We start from the raw sequence: 24,903 nt of genomic DNA, 5'->3' as shown, positions 1-24,903 counted from the left end.
ATTTTTTGATCACATTTTTTGTATGTAAGATTTATCTGAATAAGTGTTACTCAGTTTGCACACTCAGAGACACGTTTTTCAGCGCCGTTTTGCGCAGTATTTCACTACCTAAGGATTATTGTTTATGAGATAGTTATATTTTTTTTTCCTTCAATTGTGCACATTCTATAACATATAGACACACACAGTCATTTTTAATCGTTCGTACCACAACTACAACGACACATTTAATTTAATTCACAGACACATCTGTAGGATTGTGGACAAACCCACCTTTATATTTTTTGGGACAGTTATATATATTTATTATAAGATACACTTTTAGAAATTTATAAGATACATCTGTAGGATTATTGCTGTACCCTATCGTTTAATTGTTTCAATCTTAAACATAACCAGACATTTGAGCAAGTTTTGACCTAGTCGAAGGACACCTTAATTACCAATAGCTGGGAAACCAGCAGATTTTGCGTTCATCACACTAGCCATTGGTTAAAGGCCAGTGTCTCTGATTATAATATTTTTATTATTTTTATTGTATACCTTGTTTTATTGTTTATTGTTTTCAAGTTGTTTATTACATGGATCCATGCATGTTTGTAATTAAAGTGTAATTTTATTTTACCAGTTTGTGCTTTTAGCCTTTGTAGTTCAGACCCAGCCTTTTTTGGCGCTTTGGTATCCACCTCATTCAATTTAGTATACTATTGACTACTAGGAGTCAATTTCCGAAGCCAGGGTCCTTTTTAGGCAGGCGCTTAGTGTACCCCATCTACAGCATTGTAAATTGCTCTCAACTCCAAGATGTTTATGGGAATAAAATACTCCTCGAGTCCAAAGACCCTGAGCCTTTAAAGAACCCCAAACTCTTCCCCAGGATGGTCTTAGGAAGCATGTACCCTGAGACAGGTGTCCTGTGAAAACCACAAAGATAGAGAGACTCTAGTTAGGGAAACCAGAGCTATCCTCTGCGATAGGTCTGAGTAGTCTCCGTTCCATTGTCTGAGCATGCATAACTGTAGGGGTCTCAGATGGAACTGAGCAAACTGAATGATGTCCATGGAAGCAACCATCAGAGCAATTACTTCCATACACTGAGCCACAGATGGACAGGTTGAGGACTGAAGTGACAGGCAGGAAGTCAGAAGTTTATGCCTCTGACGGAGCTATCATTTGCTTTAAAGACCTACATGTTTATGAGAAAGCTAAAGCCGCCCAGAGGTCAGCATTGGGAAGGGGGGAACTGTCATGCCCCCATGGGGTCTTGAACTCTAGTCTAATGTTGTAGCCCAGTGACTTTCCACTGAGCCACCAGAGGGTTTAGGATTTTCTGACCTTCATCAGCAAAATCTTCATAGACAGAGAATCTGTAATCGTTCCTAAGAAACACACCCTGGTGTCTGGCACCAGGGAACTCTTCTCCAGATTCACTTTCCAACCATGGGAATGTAGAATAGACAATAACATCTTACAAAAAGAAAAGAAGGCACCTGAACCAAGTTATAGTCCAGGACAGATGCCACCGTAATTCCTTAACATCTGGCTTGTGCCAGAAGAGCCCCATCGAACCCCCATAAGATTTGAGGAATAGAGGCTAAGTCCAAAATTTAGTAATCACCTACAGTAGGAAAGGGACAAAAAAAAAGGTTAAGAATCCCTAGAGCATACATTTAAAATGTATTGAGCAAATTAAGCAATTATGATGCTTATAACAATAACAGTATATACCTATACTGTATCATAATGAATCAGGATAGAAACAAATAAAATAAATGTTGATAATCCCTAAACCCATACTATAAATCAGATAGTCATAATGACTCACTTATATACTATATCCTACTTTACGCAGAGTTCCCCTAAATGCCATAGCATTGCTGAATACACAGCTGTAAGGATAGATAGGGTTAAAACAAGAATCCAGCTGGTAGATTGGAGACTTACCCACTGATCAAAAGTGGGCAGATTAATAACAATTTCCTGTATATATTTTTCTACTGCAGAAAAAAATAAAAATAAATAAAACACGAACATGGATAATCCCTAAGACATATATATAATATGTTCAACAGGAAATATAAGCCGACAAAAGACATAACAATATCCAAAAGATATTTCCATGGTAGGAGGAAAATAAATCATGTAAATATTAATATTCCCCTACTTAAGTCTTAAATATGCACAGCAGACAGATAAGATAAACATTTCTAGTGCTTATAACATAGTAATCATATATTCTACTGTAGAAAAGAAGGATAGTATAAGTAGACCTAATGTTTAAAACATAGTCTAATTAAACCGTACTGTAGAAAGATAAGGATAAACCATGAAGATGGAAATAATCCCTTAAACATACAGGAATGTGAGACAGGATAATTGGACATCATATTGATAAAAATGCCCAGTATATACCTATGCTTAAAAAGGAAAGGGATAAACCATGAACATGGTGACAATCTTAAACAAACATACAGTTACAATGCACAAACTGTAGAAATTTGTAATCACCAGTAGGTGGGTATAGATATTATATGAATCCCTGCTAAATAGAACAGAGAAAGAGATGAATCATATGAGAGGCCCTCAAGCTGTATCCACAGAATGAGAGGGAAATGTAATGCACCTTAATACATGACAATATAATAAAGGAGCATGCAGTAGCAATAAATTGCCACCAGATGGCGACAAATACTAGTAAAAACACAGTATTAAGTATGAGAAAATAAATCATGAAAAATAAAATTGTAGGCTATATGATTTATTATAATAAACACTGCCATAATAAAAAAAACTAATCCCTCATATCCTAGAGGCAGTATTATCAGTACACAGAAAAAACACCTTAGGAGGGGAATAAACCTCTATGAAGGTCTAGGCTGAATAGGTTTAAATGAGGCTCACATAGAGATTGTACTTAACATTACATGATGAAGACATCTAAAATGTGCTCAAACCGCAAACCTCACGGCCCATAGTGGGAAATGGAAAAGCTATTTCCAAAATGGCGCCAACAGAAATGTATGTCCACTGAAGCGGATCTCACTTACTATGTAGACAAGGTTGGAACAAAAGAAACACAATTATTCTGTATAGAGCCCAACGCTCATGGCTCTGAAGACAAAAACAGACCATACGCCTCCTATCCAGCAGAGCGAACGCTTACGGCTCCTCCACCACATGGCTGTCTAGCTGCGCCATAGTATCCGCCCACAATAGCGGTCTTCTAATATGAGGATAATGGTACATAGCCACAATTAATAAAAAAGAGCTGACACAAAAGCTAAACACCTGAAGCTTAGTGCACCAGCGAGAAGAAGCATGCATTAGCCAGCGCCGTATTATGCAAGTGCCATAACTGAGTGCTGCGTCAGGAGCGTAATATGGGACTTGCAGGTTCATGGGGGAAAACTTTCAGTAAGTGTATTGGTGCTCATTGCGATTGCCTAAAAATAGCACTGATCCCAGAGAATATCTTCCAAAAAAGGCCAGCGGAAGTCTCCTCTCATCTAGCTGGAGAAGCCGCTGCAGCATCAGATAATGGTGCGAATCGATGTTATAAAAATATAAGCATAACACAGTCAGCGATAGCCTCCTCTACTGAAACTGGAGGTGCCGCTGCTGTAAATGAGGAACATACCAGCTAAAGGAGCTAGAGTGTAGATGCTCCATTCTAAAGGTCCACACAAATAAATAAAAGCCTCAACCCCCTGTGTCATTTTTAACTGTAAACAAAACTATGAGGGTAGTTGAGTTATGTCAGAGGGAAAAACCCAATAATGAGTGAACTGGAGCCTGTTTATGGAGATGCCGGTAGATCCAAGCTGCTAAATAACTGATATCCCCAACCTGGGATATAAATAAGGTTTCCAGACCCATCTAAGAGGGCAATGGAGGTGCCAGTTGATCACCCTTCAAAGTCTTCCCTTTCCCTGATGAGAGTAACAGTTAAACCTGCCAAGGGAAGGGTTTAAATAAGGATATAAACTGACTTACCCTCCAGGATCTTCTGATGTGGAGAAGACACAGCACTTCCCAGTCTGTCAGCCTCAATCCACTGCTGGCAGGGACATGGAGAGAAAAGAAAGAAACAGAGTAACCAACCCTGGTTTTCTATATAGGGGTAGCATAAATGTTACAATGCTAAAAGCCACCACTACTCTTACTAAAGAGATTGACGTGGACACAGCTATATCCCAATCCTTGCTTGCAGGGAAAAGTACCCATAAAAGGATTAAATTCTTCAGACACAGACTTTGCAAATCCTCCATTGACAAAGGCAAAGAGAATGACTGGGGATTATTGGTAAGGGAAGTTACACTTAACAGCTCTGCTGGGTGCTCTTTGCCTCCTCCTGCTGGCCAGGAGTTGAATATTCCACTAGTAATTGGAATGACGTTGTGGACTCTCCATGCGATAGGAAAGAAAAGTTTTATTCCTTTGATTTAAAAATACTTAGGTGTGTGGCCTTGCAAATGCACATCAAGCTTAGGGTACTGAGATTCTCATCTTCACCAAAAAGCAGTCAAGTTACAGGAAACAAACAGGGCATTGCAATAACAATGTAAAATAAAGAGTTTTGGAAACATGACAATAATTTAAAAGGCGTGGTCCAAAATATTTCTATTTACTTTTGTTTTAAAGGGACATAAAAATAAAGCAGAATACTGGAGCAGCAGACCCACACTATACTATTTGAATATATTTTGCAACATATGTTCTTTAGCCTTTTTGTTTTTTCTTCAACTCAGAGATCAGCACCTTTTACAAACCTCTTGTTCTGACCTATACAATATGCATCCATGTTTGGTATGTATGCTTTGTGCATGTGATTGGCAGGCAAGTAAGTGCATGTGGTATGTATGCACCAATCAGCATCTACTCACCACAGGGTGTGTCCAAAATGTACCAATTTTGGAGTTAAAAAAAATGACAAACATGATAATTTTAATTAACATTTTGTGCATTAAAGGTATGGTTTTGTATGTACGGTTGGTGCACCACCAGTATTAGTAATGCACTTTTGTGTCATTTAAAAAATCAAAATACCGGGGGGCGGAGCTAACTGCCAAGTGGAGCGGACGCTTTTACATGGAGCTCCCCATAGGAATTCTATATTAAGCTATTAAAAATCATTATCTCCTAAGACAATACTTAACTTCTGCTCTATCTTGACATTTCATCAAGTGGAACCTAAACCAGCTTACGTGATGGAGATTAAAGTGAGGAAGCTCAGTTACAATGCTCCGGTATGACGCAGCTCTGAACTATTGAAAAGCTGAGCCACCATTTTATGCCTCCTCTTCTTGCCTACTAAAGCGGAATATTCCGCCCTAACGTTACGGGGCAAGTTGCAGACTGACAAGGCAACGGGACAAGTTTTGAACCTGCAACCAGACTTCTCCTGCACTTGTTTCTGCCGTACCTGCCTTGCTCAATAATAATATATTGTATTTCACATCTATCAAAAGCAAGTAGAGGGTGACAGGCCTTGTAATATTACCTGGTAGCTACTTATATACTCCTACATTAATCTCCCAAGGATATGTAGTTCACAGACAAGGGGGAGGCTATGATGCTATCTCATTTAGATGACCACTTTTTTGATCTAAAGCAAAGTCTGCTAGCAGTATTTGACCTGGCTAAACAACTACCGTAAGACTCACGGGTGACTTTGCAACAGGGGAATTTGGAGATCCCCCCAGAGTCAGCTAGAAAACATTTTATGAGAGACGGTGAAGTATCTGTTGTGCAAGATACTGTAGGGATAGTGCGTACACCGCCACACACTGAGATCTTAAGTACTGATATTTCCTCACAGCTACTCAGAAATTAAGCTGTCCACAGGAGCAATTAACGCTGGGTCACATACTGTCTTACTATGGATGGCCCCAAACCGGGGGTGGGAGAAGGTACCTGCATGGGTATTGGCTCTGCCAGAGGAGGAATGCAGATCATTATGCTATTTTACCCAGGACTTTATTGCCTACCCAGTGACACAGATACAGGACTTAAGAGTGTTACGGAGCCACATCTGTATTCTGGTTCTATTTTGCCTTACCTACTCAAAATCTGGAGTGGGTTAAACGCCACTACATATCCAGATAAACCTCCAGGTCTTATTCTGGACACTAATGACTTTTCATTGTTTATATGATCCTCCTCCTTGCGTTACATTCCTAGTTATCTGAGAACAGATGAATAGTTGAGATTTACTATAAGGTTATGTTTTATTTAGTATACTGTAGCTTTGATAGGATGATATGTCACTGCTCCCTCTACTTGCTCCTTAATCATACCAGAGAGTAATGTTTAAACTCTATAAGTAGGATTTGTGGAGCTCCTTTAATATTAAACTATACTTTTACATTAAAATGTTGTACCTCAAATGAAAAGAAACTGCAGTGTTAGCTGCAATAACAGCGATAGTTAAAACCTCCATTGTTCTTATGAAAAGCATTCTATATGTTTATGACTTGACTTTCTAAGCTATGATATCTAAACCAGCTACTATTAGGACACCATCTATTATCCTACAGACTAGTAATTTCTTTAGAGTTTCCTCCATGTTTGTTACATAAGTTTTTATTCACTAGTTGTCTCCTACTATAGTTGTAATTTTATTCATTTAAACATCTACTTCCTGACCTGCACAGACTAACACTGAGAGGCTATTTTCCTTTATTTTAGAGCAGCTATAGAATGCTTTAAAATGCATATAGGGGTTCGGTTCACATATAGTCCTAATTGACATACCACAACCTATTTTTTTCGCCCCTAACTCTCCATTTGTTTGTTTATTTATTTCTTCTTTCTCTCCCTACTTCCAACCCCAGATGCCAGATATTTGTACCCAAGCGGCTCTGGACAGCTGTTCTTTCCCCATGCTCCTGATTTGTATATGTAACTAACATTTAAAACAACTGATTTCACTTAACTGGTCCGTAAGGGATCTACATAATAGTTACCCCAATGCCATACAAATAGTAAAAATGAGGTCCAACTCACACAGGCTTCACAATACAATAAACTATTATATACAGTGTTATTTTTGAACCTATTCAGTATCTCCCATCCCACTAACTGATGATACTATAATCCAAAGCTGGACCTAGACTGGTTCTGGGTACACAACTAACTTAGCATATGTTGTCGGTTTGTGTAGAAATGGTGTTATATCATGCACCTGTATGGAAGTGACTTGTCTATAATGTTGCATGCCTGTAAAGCCCTGTTCTTTATTCTTGTATGTCTCACACACCTCAATAAAAAAAAATCAATTAAAAAAAAAATCAGAATACCAACACTAACCATTACATTACAGGAAGGTTTTTGTTCTTATTACCAGTAAACTCTGACCTAACCTTTTATAATTTATAGCTACTATACAACAGCATTAAAAGTTATAATGCTGTTAGCTTTCTAGATATCTGTTAAAATAATCACATCAGTGTCTATATTTCAACCCCCAAATAATGTACAAAGAAAAATGCATAAATAAATTCATCTGTGCCAAATATGAGGTATGTGAGTTTAAAAAAACCTTATAATTCATGAACCGAAGTATTTTTATGAGAACAGACACGGTTAGATACATTGAAAAATATAAATGGTAGAATATGGGTCTTGGGTATCAATGTATTATAAGTGAATGATTTCCACTGACACCTTGAAAAACATCAGCTATACCTCTCTGTGTGTCTCTGCAAGGCAGGCTCTGCTCTCGTACATACTCCAATTTGCTGGCAATGGACTCTTGTTTTGAATTGTGAATACACTGATAGATTTATTACCCAGCTTTATCAGGCCAAAGTCAAGTGATGGAACTTCCATAGAAACAACTGGCCCCTAGAAAGAAAAAAAAAACTGATCAGAGGATTACATTGCTGCAGAGCTTTACTGATCATGTTCTAACCGAACAATAAAACTTTGATTTTGAACATAGTGTATATCTCTTATTGTGTTAAGAGGTCACTAAAGATACACATTCTATATAAATAATACTTTAATTTGAATTTTGTTACCTAAATATTAGTCTGGGAACTCACAGTATAAAGAACCTTTACATATCTATTTTAATTGAGGTTTGCTCCCAATTATGTGCATTGTTAAAAGCTTCCTTCCCCGTACCTAGACTAGATGGTGTAGACAAGAAGTGCAATGCATCCCCATTATTTGGTGCTCCTTGCAAACATTGTGTGACTGTAGTGACATCACTGGCTCTCAGGGCTGGTGCACAATACTGAGGGCTATATACATAAGCCATGTGATTGGCAAGATATAATGAGCCTCACAAAGATGTGCAAGTTTGGGAAAGGAGGTAAAACATTTAAAATGATTGCAATATCTGATCTGCTTATTTTTACTTAAAATGAAGGTCAATTTAGATGAATCGGTGCCCGGTTTTTAATAATGCTATAAAAAACAAGGGCACTTTAATTCATCAAAAATTACATTTCACTTGTTTTCTTCAAAAACTTACCTTTGAATCTTGACAGCCGCTCCAGCGCTTCCCCCGGCTGTCGGAAACCTCTTCATACGTCAGAAATGACGAATCCGGCTTCCTCCAATCATGGCCTGAGGCAACACTGTGATTGGAGGAAGCTGGATTCGTCATTTTGGACGCGCGAAGAGGGCTTGCGACGGGCGAAGGAAAAGCTGCAGCAACTGTCAGGATTAAAAGGTAAATTTTTGAAGAAAACAAGTGAAATGTCAATTTTGATGAATTAAAGTGCCCTTGTTTTTAATAGGATTATTAAAAACAGGGCACCGATTCATCTAAATAGACCTTCACTTTACGTTTTATTTTGTTTATGGTGGTCTGTGTTAGACCTGTGATGGTCTAACAGTATATTGTGTGTGAAGTCATGGCAAAATATAAAACTACTAAAGGACTTATTAAGCACCTAAGGTGCGAGAATACTTCCCTGTTAAGTTGATATTCAAAAGGTTCCATAAATATTTTTATCTTTTTTTTTTAATACTCATGTGTTAGCACTTATACAGAAAAGGGAACAAAAAAACAGTACATTCACGCAATACTTTTTTAAGTTCTCATTTAAACACAAAAAATATCAATTGTGTCTTAATGGACCTCTGAAAATGATGTGTTCCAACCCCCAAGAATGTGAATCTTTTGCTAAATGTTGAGCTCCTGTGTATGGTGGTGCAGTCATTTATCTACCTGCACTAGTTGTAAGTATTGTATGAGTGGGCTCATAAATTTCCATTAATAGGTAGCTCAAACCAGGAATTTTGCTCCTTTTTCACATTTAAAGGGACAGTCAAGTCCAAAAAAAACTGTCATGATTTAAATAGAGAATGTAATTTTAAACAACTTTCCAATGTACTTTTATCACAAATTTAGCTTTGTTCTCTTGGTATTCTTAGTTGAAAGCTAAACCTAGGAGGTTCATATTCTAATTTCTTAGACCTTGAAGACTGCCTCTAATCTGAATGCATTTTGACAACTAGAGGGCATTAGTTAATGTGTTTCATATAGATAACATTGAGTTCATGCACATGAAGTTACCCTGGAGTGAGCACTGATTGGCTATAATGCAAGTCTGTCAAAACAACTGAAACAAGGCGGCAGTTTGCAGATGCTTAGATACATGGTAATCACATATTTAAAAAGTGTATTTCTATAAAAGTGATGGTTATGCAAAACTGGGGAATGGGTAATAAAGGGATTATCTTTCTTTTTAAACAACAAAAATTCTGGTGTTGACTGTCCCTTTAAGTGAAAATATAAATTCTAGCATTACATTTTTCATTTAATATTACATAATATAGTAATATTTTTATAATTCACTCATTATCCAGATATTTGTACACCTCTCCCATCGATAAACATTTTGTAATGTAGTAATGACTTCTATAAAGAATACAGCAGTCAATTACTACTCACAAGTGCAGAAGCACCAGATCAGTGCTACAGTCACTGACCGGGTCCTCTGAGCTGCCCTGCAGTAATTAAAAAGTTTGGGTTTTAAAATATGTACTTGTATTGCATTTTTATACTTGAGTAAGTGCCCCACCAGTGGTTTAACCCTTTGAGTGCTAAGCACTTTCCCACCTGGGTGCTAAACTGATTTAAGTTATTTATTTATTTTTTTTAATATTTTTTTTTTGTAACTTTTTTTTCTCTTTTTTTTCCAGATCCCTAAGACTTACAACGTTGGAAAGGTTATGCGATTGCAGTGGGTCTTGGGGGTCTGTAGCTGCTTAGATGCCTGAGATACAGGCTTCTAAACAGAATGCCCCCTTTCCCTATTATTGTCATTTTTCAATAAAGTTGCACGGTGACGTCATCACGTCATTGCGCGTGACGTCACGGCGCAAAACGTGAAGACCCGGTGATGCCTGTCACTAAACAGGCCTGATCGCCGGGGTAGGAGCGGGTGGGAGCCCCCAGGTCTCCCTCAAGGTGGGAGAGTGCTAGCGACGGCTCTGAGCCGTCGTTAGCACCTGAATGGGAAACTCTGCAACGGCTCAGAGCCGTCGCTAGCACTCAAAGGGTTAAAGTGATAATGTATTATATGTACATTTTCACTGTCTTCTCTGTGTAACGTGTTAGGTATTATAACAAGAATTATTATCATAATAAAAAATAATACAAATATTTAACTGCATGATGAACAAACTAGTTTCAAATTTATTTTTAGAAAGGCACAAACCTTAAAAGTAGCTTCCATATGTAACACAATTGGCTCTGGGGAATGTCGGATATAACAGTTTACTTTCTGGCTGATAAATCCACTCTGACCTCCAGTGACGCACAACTCAAATTCACAGAATGTATTTGGCTCTGTAACATATTTAAAAAAAAAATATCTAAATAAATCTTTGTCACTTTTTCAACAAATACAACATATCAGAGATGTACATCACAGAAAATTTACACAAAAAAAATACTTATTCACTAAGGACTATCAAGGGGGGGATGCACAAGCAGTTTCCGTGGGGGGGGGGGGGGGCTGCACAAGCAATCTTAAATTCATAATATGCTGCCTGCACCCCACAAACATGGGCAGAAAAACAACTTGCCTGGGAACCACAGTATAATTTAAAGATATAACAGGGCACATCATATAGTAGACTGTACTTGTTTAACACAGCTCTGGTGTTTCATTTGCATATAAGATAAACTAGTTAAAATACAGATTAAGGGTCAGATTACAAGTGAATCGCTATATATTGCTTTGAAAAAAACCATAATAGCGCTCCACTGTGTAATACCAGTGCATGCTTAGGCATGCCTAGGCTTTTTGCTTTAGCATTAAAGGCTTGTTTGGATACAAATCCCTGTTTTGATGATGTGCCTGCTTTGGGGATCTCTATACGCAGTTGCCCCACCAAAAAAAAACAAAAAACGTAATCTATCAATAAACTACCAATAGCCCTTAAAAAGGCCTTTTATAGGACATTGCCCTAAAGAAATCAGCTCTTTTAGATGTAAAAATTACAAAGTACCACCTGACAGTAAAACCTCCCCACTCAACAAACCCCCCCAAAATAAAAAACTAAGTCTAAAAAAACCTAAGCTACCCATTGCCCCTAAAGGGGCATTTGTATGGGCATTGCCCTTAAAAGGGCATTCAGCTCTTTTACTGCCCTTAAAAGGGAAATCAGCTCTTTTACAGCCCAAAAAACCCTAACCTAAAAAAAGCCACTCCAAAAAATTAAAAAAAGCCTAAGACTAAGCCCCAAATCGGTACTCACCATTCCTGAAGTCCGCCAGTATTCTTCCAGTGGGCTCCATCATCTTATATCTTTATCTGGAGCGGAGGCGACGTGGAGCGGAAATGCGGAGCAGCCTTGCCGATGCGTGGATCCGGTTCTCAGCGCCGGCGGTCCAAAGCAGTGTGGAGGCTCCTCTTCATCCGATCTCCTTCATACCCTGAAAATTGAATGCAAGGTACCGCATTCATTTTGGGGTACCTTACATTCCTATTGGCCTATTTTGAAATCAGCCAATAAGATTAGAGCTACTGAAATCCTATTGGATGTTCAAATCAGCCAATAAGAATTCAGTAGCTCTCAGCCTATTGGCTGATTTAAAAATTTCAGCCAATAGGAATGCAAGGTACCCCAAAAAATATGGGGTACCTTGCATTTAATCTTTAGTGTGCGGCAGACGATCGCATGAATAGGAGCCTCCATGCCGCTTTGGACCGCCGCCGATGAAGAACGCCGCTGAGGACCGCCGCTAAGAACCGCCGCTGAGGATCTGTGCATCAGGGAAGACAGCTCCGCACCTCCACTCAGCACCACCTTCGCTCCGGATGAAGATAGAAGATGATGGAGCCGCCTGGAAGAAGACCTTCTCCGCCGGACTTCAGGAACGGTGAGTACCTATTTGGAAGTTAGACCTAGGCTTCTTTTTTTTTTTTAAGACAAGGGATTTATTGGGCTTGTAAAAGAGCTGAATGCCCTTTTAAGGGCAGTAAAAGAGCTGAAAGCCCTTTAAAAGGGAAATGCCAATACAAATGCCACTTTAGGGGCAATGGGTAGTTTAGTTTTTTTTAGTGTTAGGTTTTTTTATTTTGTTGTTTAACTTGGGGCAATGCCCTACAAAAGGCCCTTTAAAGGGCTATTGGTAGTTTAGATTAGGGGGTGTTTTTATTTTGGGGGGTGCTTTTTATTTTCATAGGGATTAGGTTTATTTTTTTACATTTTTTATAATTTTGTTTATTTGTTTCTGTAATTTTAGACTATTTCTTTGTAATTTAATGTTTATGTAATTGGGGTTAATTTAGGGAGTGTTAGGATAGGGGGCTTAGTAATTAAATTAGTTATTTGCATTGTGGGGGGTTGGTGGTTTAGGAGTTAATAGGTTAATTAGGTTTATTGCAATGTAGGGGTTTGGCGGTTCAAGGGTTAATAGGTTAATTAGGTTTATTGCAATGTGGGGGGGTGGCGGTTTAGGGGTTAATAGGTTAGTTAGGTTTATTGCGATGTGGGGGTTGGCGGTTTAGGGGTTAATATTTTAATTATGTTATTAGCATTGTTTAATTTGCGGATTAGGGGTTAATTACTTTATTATTTTGCGATGTGGGGATTGGCAGTTTAGGTGTTTGTTAATACTTTGTGCTAGAGGTTTGTTTTTTTGTTATACTTCGTGCGGACAGTTAAGTATTTTTATTATTTTGTGCGGGCGGTTACGTGTTTTTTTTTTATTTCTTGCGGGCGTTTACGTGTGCATCCAGGTGGATTCTTTTGACTTAAACATTCTTTTAAGGATGCGTGCTCAACTGGCGACAGATGCGTTTCAAATATGATTATAGTATATATATACAGGGAGTGCAGAATTATTAGGCAAATGAGTATTTTGACCACATCATCCTCTTTATGCATGTTGTCTTACTCCAAGCTGTATAGGCTCGAAAGCCTACTACCAATTAAGCATATTAGGTGATGTGCATCTCTGTAATGAGAAGGGGTGTGGTCTAATGACAACACCCTATATCAGGTGTGCATAATTATTAGGCAACTTCCTTTCCTTTGGCAAAATGGGTCAAAAGAAGGACTTGACAGGCTCAGAAAAGTCAAAAATAGTGAGATATCTTGCAGAGGGATGCAGCACTCTTAAAATTGCAAAGCTTCTGAAGCGTGATCATCGAACAATCAAGCGTTTCATTCAAAATAGTCAACAGGGTCGCAAGAAGCGTGTGGAAAAACCAAGGCGCAAAATAACTGCCCATGAACTGAGAAAAGTCAAGCGTGCAGCTGCCAAGATGCCACTTGCCACCAGTTTGGCCATATTTCAGAGCTGCAACATCACTGGAGTGCCCAAAAGCACAAGGTGTGCAATACTCAGAGACATGGCCAAGGTAAGAAAGGCTGAAAGACGACCACCACTGAACAAGACACACAAGCTGAAACATCAAGACTGGGCCAAGAAATATCTCAAGACTGATTTTTCTAAGGTTTTATGGACTGATAAAATGAGAGTGAGTCTTGATGGGCCAGATGGATGGGCCCGTGGCTGGATTGGTAAAGGGCAGAGAGCTCCAGTCCGACTCAGACGCCAGCAAGGTGGAGGTGGAGTACTGGTTTGGGCTGGTATCATCAAAGATGAGCTTGTGGGGCCTTTTCGGGTTGAGGATGGAGTCAAGCTCAACTCCCAGTCCTACTGCCAGTTTCTGGAAGACACCTTCTTCAAGCAGTGGTACAGGAAGAAGTCTGCATCCTTCAAGAAAAACATGATTTTCATGCAGGACAATGCTCCATCACACGCGTCCAAGTACTCCACAGCGTGGCTGGCAAGAAAGGGTATAAAAGAAGAAAATATAATGACATGGCCTCCTTGTTCACCTGATCTGAACCCCATTGAGAACCTGTGGTCCATCATCAAATGTGAGATTTACAAGGAGGGAAAACAGTACACCTCTCTGAACAGTGTCTGGGAGGCTGTGGTTGCTGTTGCACGCAATGTTGATGGTGAACAGATCAAAACACTGAAAGAATCCATGGATGGCAGGCTTTTGAGTGTCCTTGCAAAGAAAGGTGGCTATATTGGTCACTGATTTGTTTTTGTTTTGTTTTTGAATGTCAGAAATGTATATTTGTGAATGTTGAGATGTTATATTGGTTTCACTGGTAAAAATAAATAATTGAAATGGGTATATATTTGTTTTTTGTTAAGTTGCCTAATAATTATGCACAGTAATAGTCACCTGCACACACAGATATCCCCCTAAAATAGCTATAACTAAAAACAAACTAAAAACTACTTCCAAAACTATTCAGCTTTGATATTAATGAGTTTTTTGGGTTCATTGAGAACATGGTTGTTGTTCAATAATAAAATTAATCCTCAAAAATACAACTTGCCTAATAATTCTGCACTCCCTGTATATATATATATATATATATATATATACACACACACACACACACATACAACCCCAGATGCTAAAAAGTTGGGACAGTATAAAAAATGTAAAAAAACAAAACAAAAAGAGTAATTTAAAAAATCAATTCACCCTGTACTATACTGAACACACATTATTAACACATTAGTTGATGTTTTACTTTGTGAATTTAAAGAATTTTTGAAACTATACACTTATTTCAAATATGATGACTGCAACACATTCCAAAAAAGTTGGGGCGGGGGCATTTTAGGACTAATAGCGATGTGATAAGTTGAAATAAGAAGGTGATGTGAAACAGGTGAGGAAATCATGTAATAACAGTATATAAGGAGCCTCTAAACAAGGTCTAGTCCTTCAAGAGCAAAGATGGGTTGAGGCTCGACAATCTGCCAACAGATGCGTCAGCGAATAATCCAACACTTTGGGAACAACATTCCGCAAAGACAAATCGGTAGAATTTTGGGCATTTCACCTTCTACAGTGCACAATATAATTAAAAGATTAAAGGAATCTGGTCAAATCTCGGTGAATAAAGGGCAAGGTGGAAAACCACTTGTGAATGCGCGTGATCTCCGATCCCTCAGACGTCACTGTCTCAAAAACCGTCATGAGTCTGTAATGGATATCCTGACATGGGCTCGGGAATTCTTTGGTAAACCTTTGTTAGTCCACACCATTGCCCGCTGCATCCACAGATGCAAGTTAAGGCTTTACTATGCAAAGCAGAAGCCATACATAAACACTGTCCAGAAGTGCTGCCGACTGCTCTGGGCTTGGTCTCATCTGAGATGGACAGTAGCACAGTGGAATCGTATTTTGTGGTCTGACAAGTCAACATTTCAAATAGTTTTTAGAAAAAAAATCTGTTGTGTTCTCCGGACCAAAGAGGCAAATGACCATCCAAGCTGTTATCAGTGTCAGATCCAAAAGCCAGCGTCTGTCATGGTATGGGGGGTGGGTCAGTGCCCATGGCATAGGTAACTTGCACATCTGTGAGGGCACCATCAATGCAGAAAGATATGTATACATTTTGGAGCAACATATGCTGCCATACAGATGTCGTCTTTTCAAGGTACGTCCCTGCATTTTCAAGCAGGACAGCGATTACAAGCGTGTGGTTGTGTAAACATAGAGTGCAGGTGCTAGCATGGCCTGCGTGCAGTCTTGACCTGTCTCCAATTGAGAATCTGTGGCACATTATGAAGCGCAAAATAAGGAAAGGAAGGCCCCATACAGTTGCGCAGCTTAAAGGGATACTAAACCCAAATTGTTTCATGATTCAAATAGAGCATGCAATTTTAAGCAACTTTCTAATTTGCTCCTATTATCAATTTCTCTTTGTTCTCTTGCTATCTTTGTTTGAAAAATTAGACATTTAAGCTAAGAAGCCAGACAATTCTTGGTTCAGTACCCTGGACAGCACTTGTTTATTGGTGGGTGCAATCAGCAAGCACAACCCAGGTTGTGAACCAAAAATGGGCCGGCTTCTATACTTACATTCTTGCTTTTTAAATAAAGATAGCAAGAGAATGAAGAAAATTTGATATTAGGAGTAAATTAGAAAGTTGCTTAAAATTGCATGCCCTATCTGAATCCCTTAACCCCTTAGTGACCATACAATTTTTCAATTTTCTTACCGTTTGGGACAGGGCTATTTTTAAATTTCTGCGGTGTTTGTGTTTAGCTTTAATTTTCCTCTTACTCATTTACTGTACCCACACATATTATATACTGTTTTTCTCGCCATTATATCTTATAATTTACTATAAAAAAATTATAAAATATGATGAAAAAAATGAAAAAAAACACACACTTTTTCTAACTTTAACCCCCAAAATCTGTTACACATCTAAAACCACCAAAAAACACCCATGCTAAATAGTTTCTAAATTTTGTCCTGAGTTTATAAATACCCAATGTTTACATGTTCTTTGCTTTTTTTGCAAGTTATAGGGCAATAAATACAAGTAGCACTTTGTTATTTCCAAACCATTTTTTTTTTCAAAATTAGCGACAGTTAAATTGGAACACTGATAACTGTCAGGAATCCCTGAATAACACTTCACATGTATATATTTTTTTTTTTTAGTGGACAACCCAAAGTATTGATCTAGGCCCATTTTGGTATATTTCATGCCACCATTTTACCGCCAAATGCGATCAAATACAAAACTCATTACATTTTTCACAATTTTAGGTTTCTCACTGAAATTATTTACAAACAGTTAGTGCAAACATGGCACACATGGTTGTAAATGCTTCTCTGGGATCCCCTTTGTTCAGAAATAGCAGACATATGTGGCTTTGGCACTGCTTTTTGGTAATTAGAAGACCGCTAAATGCCGCTGCGCACCACACTTGTATTATGTCCAGCAGTTAGGGGGTTAATTAGGTAGCTTGTAGGGTTAATTTTAGCTTTAATGTATAGATCAGCCTCCCACCTGACACATCCCACTCCCTGATCCCTCCCTGACCCCCCTCAAACAGCTCTCTTCCCTCCCACACCTCACAATTGTCATTGCCATCTTAAGTACTGGCAGAAAATCTAATGTACCCACGCGTGCACTGCCCCCCACTACCGGCACCATCATCCGGCCTAAGAGGAAGTAGACCAGCGATGGGCAACTCATCCGCCTCCCTGCTATGGCTCCCACCCACCAATGATCTCCACCATCACTGGCTCTCTCTGCATCAGTGTCTAAAAAAAAGGGTATTGCATCACTGCAATACCCTGAAAGCGTCTGGAAGAGATCAGGATCGCTTCCAGCGCTTGAAACCCCAGAGGTTGTGTCAGGCACGTCCTTGGTCATTAACTGACACTTTTGTAGGACGTGCCTGACACGTCCTTGGTCGTTAAGGGGTTAAGACATGCATAATGGATACATGGGGGAAAACTATGCTTGCTAAACTTATCCAACTGGTGTCTTCAGAGTCCAAACGCTTAATAAGTGTTTTTAAAAGGAAAAGTGATGTTACACAGTGGTAAGCAGTCGACTGTCCCAACTTTTTTGGAGTGTGTTGCATTCACCAGATTTGAAATGATTGTATATTTTCAAAAATACATTTTGGAGAACCTTTCAACTCAAATACCTTAAAACAAGAAAGATAATTTTTATTCAATGTTAACATCTAATAATGTGTATTTACTGTACATATTTTACATTCCAATATTCTTCACATAGTAGAAAATGTTCTTAGTATTTTAAAGCATATATTCCTATATATATCTGTATATATCTATACCTGTATCTATTCATATAGGTATAGATAAATATATATATATATTTTTAAATCATCAGATATTTATATAAATATATATTTAAAAATAAAAAGAACAATTTCTTTTATGTGAAGAACATTGGAATGTAAAATATTCATAACTACCTTCACGTTTAGCACTGTAGGTCTAATGCGTTGTCAGGTTAGCGCACAAACGATGTGTTTTTTTTTCTTTTAAAGCGTGCTCCATTAAAGTCTATATGGAGAAGAAGTTAATGCGGTTGAGATATCCACACACCTGAAGTTAGTGTGAGTTAGTTGCTCGTGTAGTAGATAAAAACAAAACAAAAAAATTACATTTTCTGAGCATGTGCGTCTACACTGTTTCTCAACTCCAGTCCTCAAGTACCACTATGAGGCCAGATTTTTATGTTATCTTAGCTAGAGCACAGAAAAATAATCAACTGATGGATGAGAGCAGGTTAGTAACCGTGGTTACTGATCAGACCTGTGCTAGTTCAGATATCATGAAAATCAGGCATGTTAGAGGAACTTGAGAACTGGAGTTCAGAACCACTGTTCTAGAATACCAAAACAAAATAACATTTATATTGATCTGGACTTTATATTAAATGTGGAAGTTCTTTAATATATATATTGATTTTGGCTATTTTGATTTTTTTATATCTATATCAATTTCATCGTGTTTTAGATCGTTTTGGATATTAAAGAGATGAAAAGACAGGGACTGATTGATCATGTTACATATAAGTCTAAGCAATATATATATTTCGTATATGTGCATTTGTACATCTATATGCACTAGAGTCTGTTGTTTATGCTAATAAAATTATCCTGTGTTAAGGTATAGATTATAGAAGTTTGAGAGTTTGTTAACTCCTTTTACCTGACCAGACTTCTTTATCTAATGTCATAAAAAAAAAACTGCAAACAAGATTGGCCAGTGTCTAAATATTGCAGAACAAAGAGCACCTTGCTGCTAAACTGACAGACAGTATTTTGTTGGCTACTTTTTAATAATCTGTATGTAATGTATCTGAAAAAGATATTCACAGTTTTTGTGCATGATTTAAAGACTATCAAATGTGCTGCTAAGGTCATTTGCATATAGTTTGCATGTTAGCACATTTCACCTGTGTCTATGAAGGACTAACAGTCTAATTTCATATGATCACACATAAGTAAGAAAACCTGCCATGTGGATCCAGTCGAGCGGGATGTTTGTGTAAAGTATTATTTGTACTACTTTACGGCTAGATTACGAGTTGTGCGTTAGGTTAAAAAAAGCAGCATTAAGAGGTCCTAACGCTGCTTTTTTACGCCCGCTGGTATTACGAGTCTTGAAGGTTTAGGGTCACCGCACACTTCTTGGCCTTACCGGAAAACGACTTATGTAAACTTTGTAAAGTCTCTTTTCTATGGGCCTTCCATAGCGCCGGTATTACGAGTCTGTCCTGGGACATTTAAAAGTCAGTAGTTATTATGTTGGGGGCGGCAGATTAGGGGTTAAGAAATAGTATGTAGGTGTCAACGATGTTGGGGGCAGCAGATTAGGGGTTAATACATATAATGTAGGTGGCGGCGGTGTCCGGAGCGGCAGATTAGGGGTTAATAATTATAATGTAGGTGTCGGCGATGTCGGGGGGTGGCAGAGTAGGGTTAATAAGTGTAAGACTAGGGGTGTTTAAACTCGGGGTTCATGTTAGGGTGTTAGGTGTAGACATAAATTTTATTTACCCATAGGAAACAATGGGGCTGCGTTACTGAGTTTTACGCTGCTTTTTTGCAGGTGTTAGACTATTTTTCAGCCGGCTCTCTCCGTTGATTCCTATGGGAAAATCGTGCACGAGCACGTATGACCAACTCACCGCTGACTTAAGCAGAGCTGGTATTGGAATGCGGTAATGAGCAAAATTTTGCTCAACACTCACTTCTTGACTTTTAACGACGGGTTTGTAAAAACCCGTAATACCAGCGCTGTATGTAAGTGAGGGTGAGTGAAAACTGCTCGTTAGCACCGCATAGCCTCTAATGCAAAACTCGTAATCTGGGCCTTATTGTTTTATTTGGATTTTTATTGTTATGAAACTTAATTTAAATATATTTGAATTTTAACCATAACAATGAGTTTTGTTTGATTGCAAATTAGGTAGGTTTTTTACTTTTGCAGGGTATTTCCTTATAAGTGCTTTGTCTCTTTTAGTCTAGTAAAAGTGTTTTTTGTTTGTGGCCATGGGGTATTTATTATTATCATGACTGTATATCATATTATTACAGTTACACACAAAAGAATAATAAAACAAATCCAAGTTAAAGATATGGATACACTAAAGAAATTAATTAGGATAATCCTTATTAACAAGCATGCACAATTTATCATGTACATAAAACAACATGCAGTACCGATGTATCCAGTGCTGGGCTCAATCTGAATGATGTGACCAGATGCAATATTTTCCCACGTATAATGAACACAATTTATGCTGTTATTCCACATCTAGAAGACAAGAAACACATTCCTGCAGAATAAAAATGTGCATATATATATATATATTTACAATCAAAATTTGTAAAACCTTCTATATATTAAAATATAATGAAACAGTTGTATTCTGTGATTTAATATATCATATATGAGCAATATGTTGGCATTTCAATGAAACATTAAAGCAGATATTGAAAAGCTAGTTCTGCATGGGTGGAGCTTGCACTTAAAAAGCAGGTAAACAATAATAGTACAGCAGTTTCTTATATTATATACCTTCAATTTCTATGGAAAATTCAGTAGGGCTGAGCAGATATAGTGGCATGTCTTATCTAGTAGGTAAGACATCCCTTGTTCCCACTTTGATTTAGAATGTCTGTAAACACATTTTGAACTCATCCTTTTCACTTGTTCCACCTTCAAGGTTCACTCTTTTATTCAAATAAATCTGAAGGCTTAAAGGGACATGAAACCCCCAAAAAATATTTCATGATTCAGACAGAGCATACAATTTTAAACAACTTTCCAATTTACTTTTATTATTTAATTTGCTTCCTTCTCTTGTTATCATTTGCTGAACGGTTTATCTAGGCAAGCTCAGAAGCAGCAAAGAACCTAGGTTCTAGCTGTTGATTGGTGGTTGCATATATATATATACTGATTGTGATTGGCTCGCCCATGTGTTCAGTTAGAAACCAGTAGTGCATTGCTGCTCCTTGAACAAATGATACCAAGAGAATGAAACAGATTAGATATTAGAAGTAAATTAGAAAGTTGTTTAAAATTGGATTCTCTATCTGAATCACGAAAGAAAATCTTTGGGTTTCATGTCCCTTTCACAAAAAAGTTGAGCTGTTTGGAAAATGTGATTCTGTGGTTGATATGCTCTTGTTTGGGATGTCTTTTATATAGAAATGCAGACAATCTGGATCCTATTGTGGTATATATAGCCACTTATAAATTTTAAAACTGCCAAATCAATTATCATCAAAGCTTAAAGGAACACTAAACCCCACAATTTTCTTTCATGATTCAGAAAAAGAATACACATTTAAACAACAATCCAATTTACTTCTATTATTTATTTTGCTTAATTTTTTAGATATTCTTAGTTGAAGAAAAAGCAATGCACATGGGTGAGCCAATCACATAAGGCTTGTAAGTGCAGCAACCAATCAGCAGCTACTGAGCCTATCTAGATATGCTTTTCAGCAAATAATATCAAGAGAATAAAACAAATTAGATAATAGAAGTAAATTAGAAAGTTGTTTAAAATTGCATGCTCTTTCTATATAATGAAAGAAAAAAAATGGGTTTCATGTCCCTTTAAAAACACCTTCAGAAATCAAACCTCAAAATTTTGAGAATCACTTAAAGGGACAGTATACTGTAAAATAGTTTTCCCTTAATGTGTTTACAATTGTTTTTTTTACCAACTGCAGAGTAAAACATTTATGAAAATGAGCTTTTTAAGGTTAATTTGTGTATATTAAAGCTCTTATTTTGTGTTTTGAAGCCACAATCTAATAAAATGGGTTGAGCTTGTAGGTATAATTAGATCTCATTACTGTATCACATTGTGCACATATACCTGCTTCTTTATCTTATATCTGTCCATAAAACAATCACCAGTACTTGGAGAGAACAATGGAAAATCAACATTTTATTACCTTATCTCTGCTATACCCCACTGGGAGTGTAATTTCTTCTGCTGGCTGTGTTTACAGTTTATCTATAGCTTGGTCCTGCGGCCACAAACTTTCAGAATAGGTGGGGATACCACATGCTAAATCAACTATTTCAAATGCAAATATAAGGGTAAAGGAGCTACAATTTAATACACTTTAGCCAGTTAAGTGGATTATTGGGAACAAATTAAAGGTGAGAAAATCTTTGAGTAAACTGTCCCTTTAAATTAATTTAGAACTAAGGGCCAGATTGGTAGTGGTGCATTAACAGTTATGAGTGAGCAAAAAGGGGTTTATTGCAGCTGTTTGCGTGCGTATGGTTTTCTGTTCGTATTACAAGTTGAAAGTAAATGCCATTGCTTGAGTAAATATACAAAGAAATGCAACAGGCCTACATAAGACTTTGTAGCTTTCTCCAGCAACCATAGGGTTAACACTAGTCCCAGTTTTAAACCCAATCCTACCCCCACCCCGCAACCATAATTGTAGCCAATGGGTGGTAAGATTTAGGCAAACACAAAACCCTATCTGCAGGATCTTGTGACATTGTGGTCAGCAATCTAATAGCTGCAACATGTGCCAGATACTGGGCAACGTTTTATCCTCAGTCTGGCTCTGATTACCTATTTGTATTACCAGTATGTAATAATTTACCATCTTGTACATCCAGAGAGACTGTATATGGATAACACATATAAATAAAAAGTATGACCAAAATCTGCTTTACACTAATATATCTTCCTTCAATGGTAGGTTCAAAATTTATTTTCACCCCAGGAATCTTTTTTTTTGTAATGACAGAAACACAAATGACACCTATATGACCATATATTTATCCACTGGATCCCACAATAATATAATTACTACTAGTCATTTATGGATTTGGGAAAACATTTGCAACAAAAATAAACAAATGTTTGGTGCAGAGAACTAACCTTAAACTGTTTTCTCATAGTTGTATTAATGAAATTTTCTCCAGGAAAGAAGATGGCATATGGCTCCAATAGTATATTAAATGGCTCAGTGGCTCCTCTCAAATCCAGGTCCATAACAATAACATCAGAAATCATAAGGTCTAATTCTGCAAGGTTTTTTGGCTGCTTTCCTGCACTGAATAGAAAATGTTAAAGGGACATTAAACACTTTGAGATGGTAATATAAAATGATAAATTGTATATAATCAAACAACTCTGCAATACACTTTCATTATTTATTTTGTCCTCTTTGCCTGTAATTCCATTCTGAAATTTTGAGCTTTTCAGTTCCTGTTAGAAATGGAAGTGCAGAACACTGTTAAATCCAGCACAACCATTGGCTGCACACTCTAGTGACCTATTTATAACTGATCCTAATTGGCCACAGCAGAGAAGGTAACACAAGTTACAACATGGCAGCTCCCAGTGTTTTATAGACACTAAAACTTTACACTTTTTAAACAACTAATAAAACTGTAAAAAATACATCTACATGTTAGTCATGGACTAATCTTTTCTTTGAATGCATCATTCTATCTAGCATGTATTTAGTGTTTAATGTCCCTTTAAGAAAAAACGTTATTACATTTTTCAGTGATAGAAAATTAAATACATATGGTGCCTGGAGGAGGGAGGTATTGTGACATTGTATTAGAAACTGTGGGTGCCATGAAGCCCTATTGTAGAGTTTGTGTAATAAGTAATCCTGAAGAAAGAAAATGACCTCAAATAAATCAATGGCTGCAGTTGTACACTATTAGGGAGCGGTTAAGATGTTTGAGATTGTATGGTTTTAAAGAAATGCAGTGCTTCATGGTCAAAGCTAGAGCAGTTATGTTAGCTGTTTTGGGATTCTGCAAAGACCTAAAACAGTTTCATGTTTGAATTAGCTTAAGAAAAATTTATGAGCTAGTTTGCATTATTGGTGTTAACAAATTACACTATCTTGGCTGATCTGGGAGCAACATTTTAAACACAAATGGAGGATAAGCCTGATATGAAAAGTGTGTATAGCTACTCTATAAATCTATATAGGTATATAACTCTATATAAGTAAAGAAGGTATTGTCCTAGTAGATGACTAAATCACATCTGCAGGCTGATTCTAACCAGGGCCTGAACAAAGGCTTGAGTACTGACAGATAAACCCTTCTCCAGGCCATCCTGAAGAAAAGACAAAATCTGGGGAATCCTCACCCGGCTCCAGAACCCTTTAGATTTGCACCAATAAAGATATTTACGCCATACCTTATGGTAAATCTTACGAGTAATAGGTTTGTGAGCCTGGAGCATAGTTTCAATGATAGCTTCAGAAAAACCATGTCTAGACAGAACTAGGCGTTCAATCTCTAAGCAGTCAGCTCCAGAGAATATAGGTTTGTATAGAGGAAAGGACACTGAATTAGAAGGTCCTTCCTCAGAGGTAACCTCCAGGGAGGTAGAGATGACATCGGTACCAGATCCACAAACCAGATCCTGCGGGGCCATTCAGGAGCTATTAGGATTACTGATGCTCTCTCCTGTTTTATACGAGCAATGACTCATGGAAGGAAAGCAAATGGAGGAAACAGGTAAGCCAGAGAGAACACCAAAGGAACCGCTAGAGCATCTATCAGAACGGCCTGAGGATCTCTTGA

The 24,903-nt window shown here is 37.7% G+C and overlaps 1 protein-coding gene across 1 annotated transcript in view; it reads right to left on the bottom strand.

The window, feature by feature from the left end:
* The window catches only part of DLEC1 (DLEC1 cilia and flagella associated protein), a 275,413-nt gene that overhangs the window by 142,975 nt on the left and 107,535 nt on the right, over positions 1 to 24,903 (bottom strand). Inside the window, 4 exon segments of the mRNA XM_053715663.1 lie at positions 7,687 to 7,845; positions 10,677 to 10,807; positions 20,523 to 20,616; positions 23,228 to 23,402. Of these exon segments, the coding sequence (XP_053571638.1) occupies positions 7,687 to 7,845; positions 10,677 to 10,807; positions 20,523 to 20,616; positions 23,228 to 23,402 (559 nt within the window).

Source organism: Bombina bombina, chromosome 5 (assembly GCF_027579735.1).
Source record: "Bombina bombina isolate aBomBom1 chromosome 5, aBomBom1.pri, whole genome shotgun sequence".
In the NCBI taxonomy this organism is placed as follows: domain Eukaryota; kingdom Metazoa; phylum Chordata; class Amphibia; order Anura; family Bombinatoridae; genus Bombina; species Bombina bombina.
Note: the sequence above shows the minus strand (reverse complement) of the source record. Positions and strands in the feature narration are given on the sequence as shown.